At 55.9% G+C, this 13,406-nt stretch overlaps 3 protein-coding genes, 1 non-coding gene and 1 pseudogene across 5 annotated transcripts; 4 read left to right on the forward strand and 1 right to left on the reverse strand.

The window, feature by feature from the left end:
- Nucleotides 1-482: 482 nt before the first annotated feature.
- Nucleotides 483-2,861, forward strand: IWZ02DRAFT_142182 (major facilitator superfamily domain-containing protein). Its single transcript, XM_066761775.1, has 5 exons — nt 483-1,354; nt 1,402-1,470; nt 1,524-1,804; nt 1,857-2,020; nt 2,071-2,861. The coding sequence occupies exons 1-5, from the start codon at nt 766-768 to the stop codon at nt 2,597-2,599; spliced, it is 1,632 nt and encodes a 543-aa protein (XP_066626512.1). The 5' UTR covers nt 483-765; the 3' UTR covers nt 2,600-2,861.
- Nucleotides 2,862-4,328: 1,467 nt separating this feature from the next.
- On the forward strand, nt 4,329-5,088 carry IWZ02DRAFT_142296 (uncharacterized protein). Its single transcript, XM_066761777.1, has one exon. It carries the CDS (start codon nt 4,518-4,520, stop codon nt 4,941-4,943), a length of 426 nt encoding a protein of 141 aa, XP_066626513.1. The 5' UTR covers nt 4,329-4,517; the 3' UTR covers nt 4,944-5,088.
- Nucleotides 5,089-7,250: 2,162 nt separating this feature from the next.
- On the forward strand, nt 7,251-7,434 carry IWZ02DRAFT_t17 (annotated as a pseudogene). The gene has a single exon. The product of its transcript is annotated as a tRNA-OTHER (tRNA).
- Nucleotides 7,435-8,149: 715 nt separating this feature from the next.
- On the reverse strand, nt 8,150-8,258 carry IWZ02DRAFT_t19. Its single transcript has one exon. It is a non-coding gene; the product is annotated as a tRNA-Val (tRNA).
- A 3,073-nt stretch (nt 8,259-11,331) lies between these two features.
- On the forward strand, nt 11,332-13,237 carry IWZ02DRAFT_467775 (carboxylesterase family protein-like protein; the record flags this gene model as incomplete). The annotated part of the gene is made up of 3 exons (XM_066768586.1): nt 11,332-11,604; nt 11,740-12,079; nt 12,144-13,237. The coding sequence occupies 3 exons, from the start codon at nt 11,332-11,334 to the stop codon at nt 13,235-13,237; spliced, it is 1,707 nt and encodes a 568-aa protein (XP_066626514.1).
- Nucleotides 13,238-13,406: the final 169 nt, after the last annotated feature.

Below are 13,406 nucleotides of genomic sequence, written 5' to 3' on the forward strand. Positions count from 1 at the left end.
CAGACCTGTCCATTAGTTATGTCCTTGGCGCTGCTCAGCGGCGTGGCCTTGTGCCCACCGCGCCTCCATCCGCCAACGTCAATGTACCACGAGCACTCAAGCTTGAACAACCACAGCCACAAACATTGGCATGGGCGCTACGGTCCGCTGTCTTGTCCAGCCTTGGCCGGCCGCCCAAGGTTCATGACTCTCCGATGACCAACGCACGACCTGGTCCACTCCAAGGACTAGCGTTATCTTCTTGCGTTGCGCCCGCTTGGCATACCTTCCATGTCGTCGACGGTTCCGCCGATGACCCGCTTCCGCTTGCCACGAAGGCTCGATGCACGTAACACGGAGCCCCCTAGCCCATCTCACTATGAGATACGCCGAGAACCTTTGGCTGCTGCTGCTGCCACCTCGCCCTCTGGCCCAAGTTCATGCGGAGGCTCGGCGGATGGAGCCCTGTGGCTTCATTCATAAGTACGTCTGCCTCGTTGTAGCCAAAAAAGCACATCATTCGCACGGCCTTGGTTGAGTCAGCCTGACGTCGTTTCGCACGCGCTCTGTCCACTACTTTATCTCGCCCCGCCGGCTTTCACTGGTCTGAAAGTGACAAACCTTGTCTAAGCCTCATCCTTGGTCTGGGGAATAGAGGTCCATCTCATTTATATCCAGCCATCTTGCTCGACTACCTACCTTCCCATCACCCCGTTGCAGAACGTCTCCCCAAATTATCAGCATAAAATCGGAGTCCTTGGTCGAAAGAAGAAAAAAAAAGTTCAAATGCATCCCAACGACACCATTCCTACACCGGCCGGTGTTATTTTCCCACGAGACCAGGAGACAGTCCGCAATCCGGGCCAGTCTCGCCAAAACAGAATGGGCTCTTCCGGTGCCTCGCTTTCTGATCCCGACCCGGAGAAGGGCGTTCAGGAGACGAAGGGAACTGAACAGCCCGGCGACATTGAGGAGGGCAACTGGCCCACTGGGTGGCGGCCCTGGACGACGCTCGCCGCCTGCTTCTTCCTCATGTTCAATAGCTGGGGCCTCGTCAACGCATACGGCACTTTTGCTTCCTATTACAAGGACGTCCTGTTGCCCAATCAGGATGATCTCTTCTTCAACTTCTTCGGCGCTACCGAGTGCTTCATGGTGCTCATCTTGTCCGGCGTCATCGGTCGCCTCCTTGATGCCGGGTTCTACCGCCCCATCTTGGGCGTCGGGGCTGTTATTACTACGGCCAGCTTCTTCTTGCTGAGCATTGTCAATGGCAAAGGCGAAAGGGGCGATGGCAATGTTGGCCTTATCTGGCTTACCCATGGCTTCTTGGTTGGCTTGGGAATGTCTTGCTTCTTTGTTTCCAGCTCGCAGAGTGAGTTACCCAGTCACAACTTTTGAGGCGTTGCTAATCCTTACCAGTCGCTGCTACTTGGTTCCATAAACGCAAGAGTTTGGCCATTGGCATCGTTGCCTCTGGTGCCAGCATTTGCAAGTCCACATATATGACCTCACTTGATATTGCGTGCTGACTCTTGATTCAGCTGGTCTCGTCTACCCTATCATGCTGCGCTTCCTCATCACCAAGGTCGGATTCAACAATGCAGTCCGTGGCGTTGCTGGACTGATCGGTCTCACTGCGCTCTTCTCGTTCCTCTTTGCTGTTCCCAACCCAGGCTCCAAGCGCCGCGCGCCAGACTCGTGGCTCAAGGTCCGGGTGTGGCTGGACCCGGAGGCGTTCAAGAGCAAGCAGTTTTGCTGGTTCACGGCCGCCATTTCGTTCATGTTTCTTGGCTTTTATGCCGTCTTTTTCAACCTCGAAGAGGTGAGTTCCAAATGATCTCTTTCGTGCATCGGTCGGCGCTAATTAATAATAGTGGGCTGCGAGTAAGGGCGTTGGCTACAAGGAAGGCATCGCATCTGAGGCCGACGAGGGCACTGACCGGCAGATGACGGCCGGTCTGGCCACATATTACCTTTTGGCTATCATGAACGCAATGAGCACGTTTGGTCGCATTGGTGCCGCATGGGCAAGTGACCAGTGAGTTACCCCTTACCCCTCTTGCTTGAGCATGGCTAATAGTGCACTAGTCTCGGTGGCGTCCAAGTACACACCATCGTGGCGTCTGTCTGCTCCCTCCTCGTTCTCATCCTCTGGTCCCTGACCTCGACCTTTGCGGGCGCCATGTGTTTCATCACGTTCTTCGGCATCTTCAGCGGCGCGCTGATCGGTCTCCCGCCCGCAAGCATGGCCTACATCCTCGGCAAGTCCAAGGCCCGGCAAGCCAAGCTCGGCCACTGGACCGGCATGATGTACACGGTGGCCGCCATCCCTTCGCTCGTCGGTCCCATCGTCGCCGGCCACCTCGTCAGCGAATTCGGAAACTACATCACGGTGCAAATGTGGAGCGGTAGCTGTCTGGCCTGCGCCGCCGCCTGCATGGGCGTCACGTGGTGGTATAAGAGCCAGGAGCTGGCTGCCGGCGGTCCTACCACCGACATTGATGAGCCCACCATCCCGCTCGAGAGGGTCCCGAGCCAGGCCTCGTGGGTGACGCGCGGCTACGACACCGATCGCCCGCAAGGCGACGACGCCAAGGAGTTGTACGGCAAGGATTAGATGACGTTTCTCCAAAGATGCTCGGCCTGCGTCGTTGTTGCTCCTGGCGAGTGATGATGGCACCGCACCGCACCGCCACTGGCCTTTCTTCCTTCTTTGACGACTCGTTCGCCGCTTGTCTTTATACTACCGTCGTCCGGCCTCTTGCTGGCTGGCAAAAGCTCCATGCCGGCTCGAGCGCTCGGACACTTACGATTGCTACGACACGGTGGTCGCCCGTTACTTGCTTGGATCTTATTCTCGCCTTGCGTCTCTCTCGTGTTGTCTATGTATCCCTTGTGGGAAGCGAACCGGCCATCGCTCGACACACCACATATACACATGTGGGCAACGAGGAACAACCAAAAGATCTTTTGTTCTTGCATTCTACTCCATCTTCATCTTGTCTTTCTTCCTCTTCTTTTACGATCTCTTATCATATGAGATGCATGAGTGGGGACAAAATGGCCATTTGATGGGCTTCGCGCTTCTATGCACACACAAATACGTATGGGAGGAGAGGAACGGTGTTCCATGGCCTCGAAATGGCGTCTGACACGACACTTCCGCATCTCCTGGGTTTTTGTCTCTGGCGTTCTACCTGCTTGTTTGCTTGCTTCATGGCGCTGCTGGTGTTTTTATCTGTTGGCCGGTCAGTTGGTCGGTCGGTCGGGTCGGCGGAATGTGGTCTATCTGGTCGGAATAGTCGGGTGCTTGGACGAGGTGGCGGCGCTTTGTTGTTTTACACACGGCCGTCGTGGCTAACGAGTTTCCTACAATACTGCGACTGGACGCTGCCTGCGTCTGCGTCTGGTCTGCGTTTGATTTTGTCGCGTAGTCGATCGATGTCTTGAGGGGCAGGCGTCTACTACATGTACACGTTCTCGTCTCTCAGTCACCACGTCGGCTTCTGCGCACTACTACTACTGCTTGCTTGCTTGCTTGCTTTTTTGGATAAGGGAATGGATGCGTGCGTGCGTGCGTGCGTACGTGCTGCGTTTACTTCTTATAGATGATGATGATGATGATGATGAGAATGCTGCAGCTGCTGCATTGAGGGGTCAGAAAAGAGGGCATATAGATTACGATTCTCTTACCGCCGCACGCGCGGTTGCTGGCTAGTTGGCTGCGAAGGAAGGAAGAAGAAATTGAAAAAAAAAAAAAAAAAAAAGTACTTTTTGCACTGGATGCTATCTGCCTGTCTTGTCCTGTGTCTACCACTACCACTCTGAACTCACACTTCTTGTGCTATGGGCGAGGTAGAAAGGTTGGTCATAGTTGCTATGTCCTGCCATGTTTCCCATCCCTCTTCTACTGCATACCGCCTCCACCATCGCCGTCACTTGCAACGCGAATGGCGATTAGGGTACCGGGCGGCTACGGCTATCTCCTCACGCACGTCGCACAAGGGAGGGCGGATGGGCGAGGCGAGCCACACACACACACACACACACATCTATCTATCTAGCTAGCCTACCGTGGCCTATCACTTACTTACTTCCAGCCAGCCAGACACGCACGCACGCTCGCTCGTCGCGTCCTCCGCATTGTGGGTAGGCAAGTAAGTAAGTTGGTGTTGGGTGGTTGGTCATTTGAGCCAGTCCGGCCAATGGCTCGCTGGCTAGTTCTATCGCCGTCAATAGGACACCGTAGGCAGCCCAGCGCTAATGTTCCGAGAAATAAACAAACGAATGCAACGCTCGCTCCTCTCCTCTCCTCCCCACCCACTCCTCCGTGGCCCCTCCCCCCGCCCCACTTAGCTTGCGTCTATGTATGTATCGTGGAGTTGTTGCAGACGTGCGTGCATGTGTGCGTGGCATCCCTTGCTGCTTCTAAGGCTTGGCGCTTGTAGCGCGTCCCATCATGTCCAAGAGCACACACACATGCATCTCCGCGTCTGAGGGTTCGCCGGGCCGGGTGGCTGGCGCGCTGGGAATAGATGATGGATGGATGGTCTGCTTACCTTGGCTGCTCTGCTCTTCTACCTACTTCCATTCCGTCTACGCTCCTGCCTGCGCACATGCTCGTCCAGAATATAAAGAATGACAGTGTTCGGTCGTACCGTCGTCATCACCATCAACATCAGACAGACAAACGCCCGGCCTACCCTTTCGTCCTCTTCTTCCTATCTCATACAACACTCTTTTATCTAGTACAAAAGAAAAAGTCGGCGAACTGCTTGAACAAATGCAGCGCCCGTCGCACGTGTCGCTGTCGCTGGCAAGCATGTCATGTTGTGTCGTGTCACTCGTTTCACGCCGCTCCCTCCTCCTCTTCTTGCCTAGGTCCCAAGCAACGCGGCTTGCATCAGCGAAGTTCTTATTTCTGTGATTGCTGTTGCTGTCGCTGTCATGAATGGAGATGATGATGATGGGGTTGATAAGTATAGTGGCCTAATTATATCGCCAGCCGCTCATCCACGGTCCTCAATCCCATCCAGCAGGGGGAAACGATAGGGCATGGCAGGGTAAGGTACCTACAGTGCTGCACGCATGCATCCCCCACAAAACTCCAACAACCTCCACACCCATCGCCGCGCTGCACAACACACAAAGAAAGAAAGAAAGAAAGACATGGAGGCAGGGGCCAAAAGCCTGCTGTGGTCTAGATCCACCATTGACGCCCTGACACCCTGACGCCCTCCACCGCCAACCCTACTGTACCCCCTCCTCTATCTCGCTCGCCGCCCAACGCACCCGATAGACGGATAGCCGCTCCGCCCCGCCGCCGCCCAGCCGGGCGGAGCAGCGACACAAAAACGCCGTGCAGTGCTCGGCTGGCTGGTGCTGAGACGAAGGATTTTTCTTGCTTTTGCTTTTTGCTTTTACTTTTGTGCTTGGCTTGGCTTTCGGCGCTGTGATGGGTTTATGCCAAGACAGCGGTGGTGGTGGGTGGATAGGGGTGGGTTTGGATGGAGGTGTTTTCCGGACGCTTTTCCGGCTGCGGGTTTTCCGTGGACAGATGGGTGGAGAGGGAGGGGGAGCTGTGTGGAGGCGGGGTGGGGAATGGGGGGTTTGCAGGTGCGAAGGTAGGTATCCGATTGCATATGCGTTGGGAGCTTTCCGTTGTGGCTGGTCATGCACCTACAGTACCTGCCCGTCTTCATTCATCTATTCATCGTACCCAATTCTTGACTCGTCGTCATTTGAGAAAAGCCTAAAAATTGCTGCGTTTGCACTGCCGCTTTCTCTTCATTTCTTGGATTTTTCTCCTTATTCCCGACCTCTTCCTGCTCAACCCAACACCTTTATTCGGTCATTGATTGTGGTTCGGCACATTGCGATATCCCATTGCCAACACCCCTCCGTCTGCATCTCTCGCAACGTCCGAATTCAGTCTCCCAACCTTAGTACCCTTCATCCGCGCTTCACCATCACCGACTAGCTAAGAGCGCAGCGCGGTCCTAATCCACAGCCCGGTCTCTCTGCCCTCGCTCGTCCTCCCTGCATATCCCCCTTCTCATCCCTCCCTCCACCAGAACACTATTGCCTGTCCATTACTCGCATCGGTCCCCACATTGGTCTGCTCGGAATGTGCCGCTCTGTATCCTGTATGTGCTAGATTGAGTGATGAGTTGGCAGCGTCTTGGCGACGGAGCAGCAGCCGGGCGGTCCGCCGCCTCGGCAACGCTCTCGAGCAAAAAGAGTCGAATGAAATGGTAGATTCCCGTCCTGTCATCTGTGCTGCGGTAGACTGTCCAGTGCGTACGCAGCATGTAACCAGCGCGCAGTGGAGTGATGCTGAGCTTCAGTGTGTGCACTTGGGGATGCCGCGTCGTCAGCCCGGGTATTAGTGCAAGCGGGCGCCAAAACAGAGAATAGGTCGAGCTATGAAGCTCATAGTTTTCACGCTTCGTCCCAAGCAGCTGAATCAGATAAATGCAGCGCGCGACCTAGCGATTTTTCCGTCACGAAAAACGAGATCGCTCACACTTTCAATCCCCGCAAGACCAGTAATCCCACGCAAACCCTAACCACGGCATCTCCACGCATCCCATCTTCCTCACGCCGGTGCCCTGGCAACAATCCTATTTCAACCTACAATCCACAAAGTTTTCGACCATTTCGTTTCGTACCCTTTCGCACACTGTCTTCACGCTAGCGCAGATAGTACTGTATGGCACAATACCAAAGAACTTCATTCAGAGGACTCCGTTTTGCATCAAAGCCAATCGACGCAGCCGAGTCTCACGTCTTCGTGTGGAAGCAGCGCGAGTGTTTGGCGCACAGTGTGCGCGTGAGTTGTCCGTGTAGCGGGATGAGTGCCCGGGCGATAGATGGCAGGCGCAGGGATGCGTGCGCGTAGGGATGTGCTGGACGGGAAGCGGGACGCCGTTGAGCTGCACACGAGGAGGTGGGTGGGGTAAGGGGGTGGGTGTTGAGGGGGTTGCTGGCTGGGAAAGGGGTCATTCCGTTTCTCGCCTCGGGAATTTCAAAGCGCGGCAGAAATCAGCGCTTGTCGAGGGAGGAGGTGCGGAGAAAACAGCAGCTGTGAGAGACGGATGTCAGCCGGCCGACATCCAAAATGCCAATCAACCGCGTAACACAAAACTCGTGGCCGATTTTACTGCACGACCGCCTCCTTTGCCCAGCGGCAACACCCCTACCACCCCCTTCCCCCCCTTTTCTCCTCAAGAACCGACGTAGCCACCATTCCTGCCATATTTTTCGCCGGTCGATTGGTCTAGTTGGTCATGACGTGGGTAAGTTTTCACTGTGCCGCGCCGAAAGACGGCTTTCTCCTCCCACACAGCGAACTTCGCTGACAATTCACTGCAGGTCTCATAGATTTGTGCTGTGATTGCCTCATGGAGGCGAGTTATCCCAAGGCCACCAGTTCGATCCTGGTATCGACCATGCTATTTTGCTGTTTTGGGGGTTGTGGTTGTGATGGGGTTTGGGAGGGAGGAGAGGCGTCGGGCCGTTTTGGCGTGGTAGGATGAGGGGTGAGGTAGGGACGGAGTTGAAGTTTGTTGGTTCGGTGGTCGCTCCTTATGTGGTCTCTGATAGCGTCCGTTCAGGTACTGGTCCTGTAATTCTCATCTTCCTATAGTGGGTCGGGACTTCGAAGCGGCAGACTTGCTGGGAGTTCAAGACTGGAAAGAGATGATTAGGTTGCTCGCCGATTCCAGGTCACCGACGACATACTGCCCAAAGAGACAGGTAAGGCTCCAGATTCAGCGAAGCTGAAAGGTCTCAGTATAAAGGGAAATGGTGAGTCGAACTCTCTAGCCGGAAAACACTGAAAGTTGAAGTCGTGTGCCAAGCATCATGACGAAAAGCCAACGCCGGCTCTCCTTGAAAACCCACAAAACTGCCAGACAAATCGACCGCAGAGCATCTGAAAGCCACCAAACTTACCCCAAGAATAACAACAAGCAACAAAACCATGCGCAAAGCCAACCTACCCGAAACAGCAAAGCAACTTGCACGCGCTAACCACAATCGGCAACCCAGGCGTCTGGCGGGTCCGTGCGCGCCCCATCGAAAGAGGAGCAAAAAAATTTCTTTCCTGAGCCGCGCACACGAGTGGAGGATGCGTGGACAAGTGGATAATGAGAGGACAAAAGGATACGGGATGCGAGACTTGAACTCGCGACCTTCAGTGCTCTCCACAGGCTTCTTGGATGGAAGAAACGCGCTGTTAGACTGACGTGATAAACCAACTACACCAACCCCGCTTCTTGATGGCATGGGACTGGGAGAGTGAGGTTATGTTCAGGAGGAAAGGGGAGCGACGGGGGAGTCTGGGGAGTGTTTTGGCGGGGTGAGGGGGCGGAATTGGGTTGGAAGGGCTGAGAGGGATCGAGTGGCAGTGCAAGAAACTTGTTTCCTTGAGAGTTGAAAGTATGGCAGGACTTTGACTTGATCAGGGGGTCAAGGGGGCGGAGAAGTGCAGGTGCACGGTGAACTGCGAAAGAGGGGAGACGCAAGCTTGAAGTTTTGCAAAGGAAGTTGTGCCATTGGAAGTCATGGGGAAAGAGAAAAGGAGGTCCGATTGCCATAAAAATCGCGTGAGATAGGTTGTGGGTAGCTCGATGACTGACCAAAAGACAGTGTGTGTTGTGAGGATTGACCGGAGCGCCAGCGTAAGATAGACAACGCTGGACTAACAAGATGAGGCAAGACTCCCGTGGCTCTTTAACGTGTTGATTGAATACCTAATAGCACCCAAAAGAAATGGGAAACGCAGTAGAGCTATTGCAAGCCAACTCAACTCCGGTCGTTGATTCGATGCTCGACACTGAGGCAACGCAGAGCAATCGTCTCAGCCAAAGGCAAAAAGAAAAGGGAGACGACTCGCAGGCAGAAGGTGGCAAATAAATCAAAGCAGGCAAGAAAAATTAAGCCACTGCATCAAGACTACCACTATCACGTTGCCTCTCACACCACCATCCTCATCTTCAACCATCACGTTCGTGCCTACCTTGATGTCCCAAAACCGCAACTTTAGCCGCTGAACAAGATGTGTATCTGTGACCAGGCAACCAGGGGCCGCGGACACCGACCAAAAACGGTAACCCGACTCGATGCATTTGTACTCCATACAGAACACGGCTAGAAATACGAGAATCAAGGCGCACCTCTACGCGAAAAGCCAGCGGCCAATTGGGTGCATAAGAGCAGACCACACGTGCAGGATACGGAAAAACAAGTAAACGTCGTGTGTACGCAAATGCACCGCGAACATGTTGCAGACGTGAGCGACGATGGATAGACAGAATGGATGGAAGAGCTGGCTAATCAGCCGTATTTATACAGACGTTTCTGCGGCTTTTCTTCTGTATTACCTCACAGAGTGAACAAGCGAGCGCCAGCTACGTCAAGCGGCTGCTGTGATTGCGATCATCGTCAGCAGCGTCCGTCGATTTTGTGTGGGCTTGGCCTGCAGCGAGCTGGGCTGGGCGCAGCTTGGCCGACCCCCTGTGAGCGTTTTTCGTCTGGCACCGGGTTTCAACGAGACGCAGGAGTTCAAACGGCGGCGAGGAAGGTGGTCTTGGTGATGGTGATGATGATGATGATGACAATGAGAATGATGCAAAAGTGCAGAAGGGGCGGAAATGTGGGCATTGAGCAATGTGGGGTTTTGGGCTTGCCTGCGCGAAAAACAATGACCCGAACTGGTCCGGGGAGAACAGATAGCAGCGGTGATGAGGGACGTTTTTGGGAAAGACGACACGACCGGAGCAATCGGATTTTGGAGGCTGCCCATGACGTGACGAGCGCTTGGCAAGGGGCCAGCAAGGACGAGGTGCGGTGAGGCTGAAATTGCGCGGTTATGGACTTGATGAGGTCTCTCAAAAGGACACAAAAACAGAGCGCATAGTCTTGAGTTATATAGACGCGTGGTAAGGCGGAACGTAGCTGATGCGAGTCAATCAGCTCGAATGGTGTTGATCAAACTGGGTTCGAAAGATGGAAAAATCGAGGAGTGGTCGTGTTTCTGTCGTCACCCTCAGGCAGGACTGGCAAGGAACTTCGGATCCTCCAAGGTTGCACCTGGGCAAGAATCACAAACGCCGATTCAGGGACCTGGATTAAGGTGGTACTTCGGCCAGTACGAGTCGTGGGCGATAAAACATTTCTGTCAGCCTTGATTCAGCACTTCCACTTCTACAGTCGTCGACTATCACAGTTACATCGAATGCGCAAGATACAGAATCTCATCGCACACCCCAATCTTTGCCTTTTGCTACGACATCTTTGGCAGCAAATAGCTGGCACGTCATGACCTTGGCGACTGGAGTGCAGGAAACGGCTTGCTCCGCGCGAAAAAAAAGCAAATGTGTCCCAGGCGCACGGCCGCACATGGGCAGTTTCCAGACCGCAGGACCCGACCCCACGGGGCGAAAGAGCCAGCAACTCGGTTAGGATGTGCAAAAAGTGCTGAAACCCTATACATTCAAAAATGGGGCCGCGTCAGCCGGGCAGCAGCGCACCACCAGGCAACAAAGAGAGAAAGTGGAGGCATCGCGCCTTGAAGCCGGCAAATTCGGCCGCGCAGGGAAACCAAGTCATGAAGGTGTCGGCGAAGGGGAAAGTGGGCGACGGCCGATGTGGAGAAGTGATGATCGCTGATGAAAAGTGCCGGTCGGCAATTGGCAGCGCCATCAGGGGCTGCCAGAATAATGTAGTGCCGGCTATTATCATCCAGAAGAGCAACAGCAGGAAGAAAGGAAGCCAACGGTCAAGCAAGATGTGCCGTTTGGACAGGCACATAATTGCGGGGAAAGCGACTGAGCCTCGCTTGGTGCAGTCCGGGGTGCATGCGTCGTGCCCACGCATTGACGCAGTACTGCAGAACCAACAACACCAAGCCAAGCAATGACACTGCCTTGACTCGGCCACCACTGACGCACCCACTCGCCGCGCGTTGCATCCTACCTAGCCCAGCATCCCCTTTTCGACTTTACGGCCCGCGCCTACCGCCACTAAGCTGCTGTCCACCTGACAGGGCGATGTGGCCCGGCCGGCTCTTTGACTGAAGATATCCGAAGCGCCGTTGATGACCAATTTGCCCTTGCCTATCCGCGCTCGGTCGCGCTCGCGCGCGCGTCATGGACGAGGAAGAGGAGGACAACGCCGGCGGCGGCCGCCGCCGCCATGCGTATAAAAGGAGACTGGGCGCAAGTGACCCCAATAACCCAGCAGCTCTATCCAGAGGATTCTGGCAAAAAGGTGCGCCGCAGCCAAAGACCAATCGCAACAAGCGCTTCTTGTTGCTCGCCGTCCTCTTCTCCCCTCGCCATCACCATGTGGTCCAAGTACGGCGCGCTCGCGCTGGCAGTCCAGCAGGCTTTTGCCGTGCCCACGCGCAGAGCCGACAACGCGCCCACCGCCTCGACCAAAAACGGCTCCTACGTTGGCGTCCACTCGGCGCAGTACAACCAGGACTTCTTTCTGGGCGTGCCGTACGCGCAGCCGCCTGTGGGCGACTTGCGCTTCCGCGTGCCGCAGTCGCTCAACAGCTCGTGGAGCGAGCCGCGCGCGGCCACCGAGTACTCGAACGAGTGCGTCGGCTACGGGGTACGTTGAACCAAGATTCTTCAAAATTAAGCTTATGAGCTTATATTGGAGCCGCGTTGTTGGGCTCTCCAGGCATCCCGGCGCATGTTTGACCGGGGGAGCGAAAGGCTAATTCGTCGATTTTCCAACATATAGTCCGACCAGTTCCCCTACTCTGTCAGCGAAGACTGCTTGTACCTCAACGTGGTACGCCCGTCGGGCTACGAGAATACCTCGCTGCCCGTCGCCTTCTGGATCCACGGCGGTGGCTTCACTCAGGGCGGCGGCATCGACCAGCGCTACAACCTGTCGTTCATCGTGCAGCATGCGGCCGAGATGGGCAAGCCCTTCATCGGCGTCTCGATCAACTACCGCCTGTCGGCGTGGGGTTTCCTGAGCGGTGAGGAGGTCCAGAAGGCGGGTCAGACCAACATTGGTCTGCGTGACCAGCGCCTCGCCCTGCATTGGGTCCAGGAGAACATTGCTGGCTTTGGTGGTATGTGATGGACCCCTGACACACCCCCTGATAAACACTTGCTCACCACGCAACCCCCTTACAGGCGACACCAGCAAAGTAACCATCTTCGGCGAGTCGGCCGGTGGCGCCAGCGTCGGCGCCCAACTCGTCGCCTACAACGGCCGTGATGACTCGCTCTTCCGCGGCGCCATCGCGCAGTCTGGCGGTCCCATCTACTACGGACCGCTCAACAGTTCGGCCGACAACGACGCCAAGTACCAATCCTTCATCAAGACGACGCCGTGCAGAAACGCTACGGCACCGCTCGCCTGCCTGCGCACGCTCGACTACGAGACCCTGAACTCCGCCATCAACAGCACGGGCTTCACGTCGTGGGGTGTGGCCATCGACGGCGACTTCATCGCCGGCAAGACGTCGCAGCAAGTGGCGCGCGGCGACTACGTCCAGGTTCCTATCATCATCGGCGCCAACAGCGACGAGGGCACGGCCTTCAGCCCGAGGGGCATCGAAACCACGGCCGACTTCGAGCGCATCCTGCTCAACTCGCGCGTCGCCACGAACCAGACGGCCGCGCTGCTCAAATACTACCCCGACGACCCGGCCGTCGGCATCCCCGGCTCAGATCCCCTCGGTCCCCTGCCCGCCGACTTCCGCCCCTCGGCGCCGTACGGTGCCCAGTACCGCCGCGCCGCTGCCTACGTCGGCGACCAGAACTTCATCGCGCCGCGCCGCGCCGTCGCCGAGGCCTGGGCTGCCGCCGGCCTCAACGCGTGGAGCTACCGCTTCAACGCCATCCCCAACGGCCTCAGCCAGCTGACGGGCTCAACCCACTTCCAGGAGATCGCCTTCGTCTTCAACAACCTGCTCGGCGTGGGGTACTACCCGCCCGTCTCGGAACCGCCGTTCGACGGCATGCCGCAGGGCTATGCCGACCTTGCGGCCACCATGAGCAGCGCCTGGATTCGCTTCTTTGTTGATGGCAACCCGAACGGTGCTGAGGGTGAGGGTCTGTCGCAGGGTGGTGTTGACACTGGCCCCTGGGAGCCGTACAGTGTTGATGAGCCGACCAACTTTGTTTTTGATGCCAATGTCACGAGCCATGTTGAGCCCGACACGTGGAGGAAGGAGGGCATTGCGTGGATTAACGCCCACGCCCTGGATGTCTACTCCAGGTAGAAATACGAGGCGACGAGGCGATTTGTACATAGCAATACAGACGTGTGGTATATCGCACCAAGAATAGCAGAGAGAAGACTAGAGTTCAACGGCAAAGAATAATCTTTTGATCTCATCGTGATGGTTCGACCACGGAATTCGGAATCTTTAGCCTGAAATCTTCATTTTT

Source organism: Phyllosticta citriasiana (genome assembly GCF_038021145.1).
Source record: "Phyllosticta citriasiana strain CBS 120426 chromosome Unknown IWZ02scaffold_2, whole genome shotgun sequence".
Lineage (NCBI taxonomy): Eukaryota > Fungi > Ascomycota > Dothideomycetes > Botryosphaeriales > Phyllostictaceae > Phyllosticta > Phyllosticta citriasiana.